The 7,332-nt window shown below is 42.4% G+C and overlaps 1 protein-coding gene across 1 annotated transcript; it reads left to right on the forward strand.

Annotated features, from left to right (window-relative positions):
- Nucleotides 1-410: 410 nt before the first annotated feature.
- Nucleotides 411-7,154, forward strand: ltc4s (leukotriene C4 synthase). The gene is made up of 6 exons (XM_067518421.1): nt 411-826; nt 1,239-1,374; nt 1,895-1,994; nt 3,236-3,306; nt 3,390-3,471; nt 4,628-7,154. Exons 2-6 carry the CDS (start codon nt 1,317-1,319, stop codon nt 4,767-4,769), a joined length of 453 nt encoding a protein of 150 aa, XP_067374522.1. The 5' UTR covers nt 411-826; nt 1,239-1,316; the 3' UTR covers nt 4,770-7,154.
- Nucleotides 7,155-7,332: the final 178 nt, after the last annotated feature.

Raw genomic sequence — 7,332 nt, forward strand, 5'->3', positions numbered from 1 at the left:
AATAAAGCATATAGTTAGTTATAGTTATGCTGCCATAGGCTTAGACTGCTGGGGGACCCACCCCCCAATGCACTGAGCTCCCCTCCTCCTCTTGACCTCTCTCCTCTCCTCTCATCCCGCAATTGTCACCACTGTATGTCATTAACTCTGTGTGTTCTCTCCCGTAGTTGTCTTTGTCCTCTGTCCCCTTCTCTCTGTCCCTTTCTGCAGGTGTCCTCCGGCTTTGAAGCTGTGTGTCTTCCAGCGTGAAGCTACTGGTCCTACCAATCTGCCCGATGTTTTGTTGTTGCTTTTTGTTGCTCTGTTCTTTTCTCTCTCCCCTTTCCACTCACCCCAACCGGTCGAGGCAGATGGCCGTCCACCCTGAGCCTGGTTCTGCTGGCGGTTGCTTCCGTTAAAGGGAGTTTCTCCTCTCCACTGTTGCCTATGGCTTGCTCCAGGGGGAATTGTTGGGTTCTCTTTATATATCTTTATAATCTTGACTTTATTCTGTAAAGTGCCCTGAGATGACTTTGTTGTGAATTGGCGCTATATAAATAAAGTTGAATTGAATAAATAAAGTTGAATTACAACTACCACAATGAATACTTATAACTACTCTGCAGCTATTCTTAACACCAGATACAATCACTACTACAACACTACTGTTTATATTGCCAGACAGTCAGTCAATCATTGACCCACTTGTCTGTCTGTTGTGACCCCACCCTTACAGGTGTGCTCTCCCAGTGGGACCTGTTAGTGTTTCTGACTCGTCTCTGTGCAGACATGTTGGACGAGGAGGTCGGCCTCGGTGCTGTGACTGTGCTGGGAGTCTTAGAGCATGGTGAGACGGAATGCGTGGAATCCTGAGCGAATAGTAGTTCGGTTAGGAGGAAATAAGTGGAGTCTGGTTGGTTTGGTTTGACTCAGGTACTTTCTCTGATCAGAAATCAGAGAAAGTACCTGAGTCATATTACAGCTTCACACTAATCATATTCGCTATTCAACTTTTTATCTTCGGTGTAAAACTAAAGGCAGAAACACCTGAAATAATCAGATTATTAAATTTAATAAGTACTTCTGATACTGCTCTCACTAAAATTCACAGTACTACAACTAACACAATGAATACTTATAACTACTCTGCAGCTATTAACACCAGATACATTCACTACTACAACACTACTGTTTATATTGCCAGACAGTCAGTCAATCATTGACCCACTTGTCCGTCTGTTGTGACCCCACCCTCACAGGTGTGCTCTCCCAGTGGGACCTGTTAGTGTTTCCTGGATGCGTGTTGCTGTGTGTTTCTGACTCGTCTCTGTGCAGACATGTTGGACGAGGAGGTCGGCCTCGGTGCTGTGACTGTGCTGGGAGTCTTGGAGCAAGGTGAGACGGAATGCGTGGAATCCTGAGCGAATAGTAGTTCAGTTACCAGGAAGGTAAGTGGAGTCTGGTTGGTCTGGTTTGACTCAGGTATTTTCTCTGATTTCTGATCAGAAAATGACAAAATTCAGAGTAAGATAGTTTGTCCATGTGGAACAGTTAGTGATTGCAGTTGTTAAGTTCTGTTTTCCCTCATACAGTTTTATAAATTAATCAATGAATGTGTTGTCCAGTGCAAACCAGACTCCACATTGAAAAGTCAAATGTTGAACTATTAATTAAAAAATGGATGCAGTCATTATTTTCAGTGTTAATTTGTTGGTTTTTTGCAGTTTAGTTTGTTTCAGACTTTCACACATCAGCTTTTCTGTTTCTGTGCTTTATTATGATATAAATCAGATTATTTATGAATTGATTTGCATTTACTACAAAAAATCCAACACAAACGTTGTCTAACAGCAGCTGTATGAATGCATTTACTTGCTTACATCACTTTCGACTAAATACAGACGTGTGTGTGCAGCTTATTTCACTTTACAGGTGATTTACGCCAGGAGGAAGTACAAGGTGTCTCCACCTGCCACAACGGGACCACCAGAGTTTGAGAGAGTCTTCAGAGCTCAGTCAGTCTGACCTGTGTTTGTATGATCTCATTTAAAGTGATTCTCAGTGCAGATCAGGTGAAGCTGCAGAAGCTGTTTAACAAGTTTTGACGTTGCCGTTTTGGGAGGTGGCACAGTCCCACAAGAGATGTATTTAAAAGAGATGGACACTGATAACATGAACATTTTATTAATAATAACAACGCTGACTCAGTTCAGTCTGATGCACCTAATAAACTGAGTGTAAATGCGCAGCCAATGATTCATGTTATTATAGGTTATTGATTATCATTTACATCTCGACTGTAAATGTGATGTTTGACTTACCGAGACGTTTCCCCAAATACATTTCTTTCAGGACTGTTAAGTACAATTTCTGGTATTTTTATATACATTTTATTTTTTTTTTTACTTTCTACTACTTCATAATGTGACTGGACAAAATCATACTTTTATTCCACTACATTTATTTATTTATAACTGTAGTTATTAAGAATGAGATGATTAAATGGAAATTAAATGTAATCATCAGACCTTTATTGTGTAATTCAGTACCCAGTTACCCAACAGTAGATACTTCACATTGTATTTATTTAATTAAGATCATTATCAAAATAGAGTTTAAGGTTGTTAAAAACCAGCTTCATTGTTACCAGCTGCAATGTTAAGATTTTAAGTACTTTTACTTCTGGTACTTGGTACTAATTTTGGAGCTAATACTTTTGTACATGTACATAATTTAAAAAAGCTAAATTTTATCACCTATTTTGCAAAGTGCATGAAGCGGAGTAGAAACCACTGGTGGAGGAAGTACTTAGATCATTTACTTCAGTAAAAGTACAATAACATACTGTACAAATACTCTGTAACAAGTACAAATACTACAATTAAAATGTTACTTAAGCAGCAGTAAATACAAGTAGAGCTGCAATTATCAGCTGATTAATATAAAGGAAGTTCATTGTTTTTGTAGTGGATGAAGTAATTTTCCATGTTAAAATAATTCCTGGTTCCCATTTTTGTCGGGGCTTGGGACCAGCACCAAGGTGGCCATCAGTGGCTGGGTGGATTTGAACTGGTGGATTCCACCAGGCCCCCAAGGGCAGATTTATTCCATGAATCCTGTTAAACTGGCCTGCAACCTTTAACCACACACGCAAGTGAAAAAGGTCTTCAGCGGGGTGGTGGCGCCCCCTACAGGCTGCAGAATGCAGTACTAACTCTGAGCCACCTGTAACCCCTCACCTGTCCTATGTCCTCAGGGCCAACTGTTCAGAGTATTTCCCCATCTTCATCACACTCCTCTGGATGGCCGGAGTCTTCTTCAGCCCAGGTCATAACACACTCTGCATATAAAGTATTTAACTAGTAGTTCCTCTTCTTTCCAGGCAGTAACTGTGTGTCTGTGTGTTGCAGGTCTGTCCTCAGTCTGTGGTCTGCTTTATTTATACGGACGCTTCCGTTACTTTCGTGGATATTCGCAGTCGGCACAGGGGCGGTACGAGCCATCACACATCCACTAAGTACTGCATTTTAGGCCCTTATCAAAGTACTGCGTTACTGATTACTTCTGCCACCTTTGGTTTTACTGAGATGAACATGTAATTAGAAACCTGTGTAACTGTGCAGGTTTACAGCTTTTCCCATGTACTTGCACCCTGAAGTCCCATTTTCAGAACAGTGAACACACAGGCACAACTAACAAAACATTAAAACAGCCAACAAAAGCAAATTTTCTAATCCAGCAACACAACCTTTGGTCAAACCTTTACACTCAATCAGTCTCCACACAGCAGAAAACAAAACGCAAAATGCATGTTTTAATATTCCAATATCTCATGGTGATTCCACTAGAGAGAACAAACCCTGCTGCTCTCTGCACCCGCACTTCTTTAAAATGACCTGTTGAAGTTCAGAAAAAAAAGACGTTTTCTTGATTGTGTGCAGGTCTTTGCAGGACCCACAGTGAACATCTAGACTGGATCACTTCACACACTCAGTATGACATAGTGTATTAGGGATTCATCCTTTCTATCAGCTGTGAACATGTGTTTTCCTGTTGTTTGAAACAGTTAATACGTGTGTTTAAGGAAAAAGGATGTAAAAACTGTGAAACCAGTGAAAAGACTACTGCTCTGGGAAGAAGGCGATTATGAAGATCGAGTGGATCAGAGTTTCATTAAATGTATCTTCACAGTTCATAAAAGCTGTAATGTGTGTGACACACTCTACTAGATAATGTTGTATTTTTATTACAGTAACGTTTTACTGTCGTACCTTTAGTTACTATTCCAGTGTTTTCAGGGCATTTTCTGGTAAACCGACACTGACAGAGGCGTTTGCTGCAGTGTGTCTGGTTTAATCCTTTTGTGTCTGATGTTTGGTGATGTGCCTCTTTTGGGAAGCAGTAAGTTGGTATTGATCAGTTTGTTTCCTTTTGTGGTTGTTCTGCATCTCTCTGTGCTCGTTCTGTGTCTTTAGACTGAGACATAAGAACAGTAACTTCAGAGTCCATGAGGCCTGTTACAGGTGTGTAGACAAAGAGTAGGAAATGTTAACAGTAGAGACAAGCAGCCGTGGACAGAGAAAAATGGACGCTTTTCTGCATTAAGCTTTGAAAAGCCCTGGACTGATTTCCTGTCTCTGTCTTTCAGTCTGGCTCCTCTGTATTTTAGCGCCAAGGTTCTGTGGGTTCTCATCGGGTTCTCAACTCTCGGGGTTTTCCTCTCGTTCCTCCGAGTCCACCTGAACATGGACCTGGTTCAGGAGCTCTGCTTCGCTCTCGACATGCTCTGAGGAAAGAGAGGTGGAGCTGCTAAATCCTGGAGGTGTAGGAGACGACGGGACAAGTGTGTTTTCACTGGTTATATTTAATAATAAAACTCGTCGAAGGAACTGATGTCGACGCTCTTTGTTTGTTTCCTCAGTGATGGTTTTATTTGTGCTGGTGGTTTGTTTAATCTCAAGGTTTTTAATTTCTGATGGAGCAGCTCACAGAAACATGCACAATAAATCCGAGTGGTCAGTGGTGCAGTTTGATCATCAGGTTGAGCTCTGCTCCCTCACAGCGCCTGAGGTTCCTTCAGGGCCGATCCAGCAGCTGCACTTGTGTGTGCTTTTAGGGTTAAATCAGTGTCTGGTAAGGCCTGATATCTCACGTTTAAAGTTGCAGAGTTCAGGTAAAGACACAAAATGAGCCAAAAGAGACAAAAGTCACATAAATGAGACAAAATATGTTGAAAATGAGAGATAAAAATGACAAACAATGCCAACGATGTGTTACTCTAAAAATGATCCACACTCCCTGCTTCTGCACCTGTAACAAGTTACAGACTGCAGTACCTGTACTACCAGCAGAGTATTTCTACACTGTGAGGTTGCTGCTCACTGAGTGAACAGGTCAGGGAGCATCTTCACAAAGACAGAAAACAAAAGGTTCTGTGAACCTCGGGGGTCCAGATGTCACGTGTTAAAGGGTCGGTTCACTGGGATCTGTAATGGAACCAGAATCTCAGATTCGGGCCAAGCTTGAACTACTTCATCAGTTCTCTGGGCTGCTTTATTTCTTCCATCTGACGACTCATTTAAACCCACTAAACAGGACTTAACGTGACCCCCGGTTCCTCTGAGAAAGACTCGTGTCCCATCGTCATCAGACCAGCAGCCTGAGGAAACTGAACAACTGAGCTCTCGGTTTCTCTCAGTAATGTGATCGGTTGCCTGCAGGTACTTCGCAGATTTATAAGATCGGTTCTTGGAAATGCCTCCAAAAACAGCTCTGCTCCTGGATCCAGCTGCAGCTTAAACTTAAAATATCTGCTGCAAGTAGAAGAACAATGTTCTGTACAGATCAGAATATTTTAATTGCTTCATGTTTGTATCAGCTCTGTCTTAAAAGACAATGTCCACTCAGACACCAGAGGTGTCCCCAGGGGTTGAAGATATTTGAGAAGGTGGGGAGTCATCCGGCAGAGGATCTGGTGTCCCAGTAGTGAGACAGGTGACACTGGGACTGAGAAGAGTGAAGGTGGCTGCGGATCCACGACTGCAGCGAGTCCCAGCAGCAGAGGACAGACCGTGTAGTGCTGGTTGGCTGGAAGTCAGGAAGGTGAAGTCTCCAGCAGGAGACTGAGGTCAGGAGCACAGAGGGTAGGTCAACAGGAAACCAGGTGACAGACACAGGAAGTGAGGGGGAAAAAGAATCCTGCTCCTAAGTGCTGCAGACAGGTGTCAGACAGAAAGGCCAGTGACAGAATCCAACATACAGAACCATGACACTGAGGTGAAGGCAGCTGATTTACAGGTTGAACTGAAGACATTTATTAATGCACCTGGACCCACACAGTTACTAGTTGTACCTGAAGAAAACATGATAAGAATCAACAATGTCAACAGTACTGCAATAAAACATCATCATTACCACAGCGAAGAAGTTTTTGATGTACCAAAAGTAAAAGTACTCCTTATGCGGGTCATAATGTTTGATCATTGATGTGTTCATCACTTTAATGTTGCAGCTCAACGAAGCTGATTGTAACAACTTTATTTAAAAAATACAATGCAAAGTACTTTATGTACTGCTGCGTAGCTGCTGAATTTCACAATAAAAGTCTGATGGTTATACAGTCTTTTAATTGCACTAATCCGACTCTGAGCCGACGTTTGCTGTGCTGTATGAGTGGTTTGGACTCTGCATGTATACGTCCTGGGGTTTTCTCTTATCAAAGATGTCGTCCAAACATTCTGCCTCAGAAAACAAAGTAACGGCGTGAAGCTCAGCATCACCCACGATGAGCGTCTGTAAACTTTTGTCATCGGCTGTGTCTAAACTTTGAGTGTGTCAGTCAGAGGTGGGTTTTCTGTAATCTGCTCCACAATCAGCTGAACTCTATTTATGGAGCAGCACGAACACACACGACTCACCCAGGTATGTACTGTATGCCCCCCTATACACACACACACACACACTGTGGAATGTGGAATTGTGGGTATTTTTAGCACAAACTCGACTCACTGACAGCAGCAGTTGTTGCAGCTGCTTCACTTTCTGTCTCCGTCTGCAGCAGCTTCCTCCAGCTACGACACCTCTGAAGTGGTTTCAGAGGTGTCCCCCCCTCCCCCTCACCAAAACAAAGTACACTGACACAACAAGATCCTGCAACAGGTCCTGCAAAGACCTGCACACAATGAAGAAAACAGGTCATTTTAAAGAAGTGCGGGTGCAGAGAGCAGCAGGGTTTGTTCTCTCTAGTGGAATCACCATGAGATATTGGAATATTAAAACATACATTTTGCGTTTTGTTTTCTGCTGTGTGGAGACTGATTGAGTGTAAAGGTTTGACCAAAGGTTGTGTTGCTG

The sequence above is a fragment of the Channa argus genome, chromosome 10, assembly GCF_033026475.1.
Source record: "Channa argus isolate prfri chromosome 10, Channa argus male v1.0, whole genome shotgun sequence".
Taxonomy (NCBI): domain Eukaryota; kingdom Metazoa; phylum Chordata; class Actinopteri; order Anabantiformes; family Channidae; genus Channa; species Channa argus.

Excerpts from the sequence above, each read along its gene's own strand:
- ltc4s (XM_067518421.1), top strand. The coding sequence starts at position 1,317 with ATGTTGGACGAGGAGGTCGGCCTCGGTGCTGTGACTGTGCTGGGAGTC. Across the intron at positions 1,995-3,235 it reads GAGAGAGTCTTCAGAGCTCA|GGCCAACTGTTCAGAGTATT; the intron begins GTCAGTCTGACC and ends CTATGTCCTCAG. Across the intron at positions 3,472-4,627 it reads TCGCAGTCGGCACAGGGGCG|TCTGGCTCCTCTGTATTTTA; the intron begins GTACGAGCCATC and ends TCTGTCTTTCAG.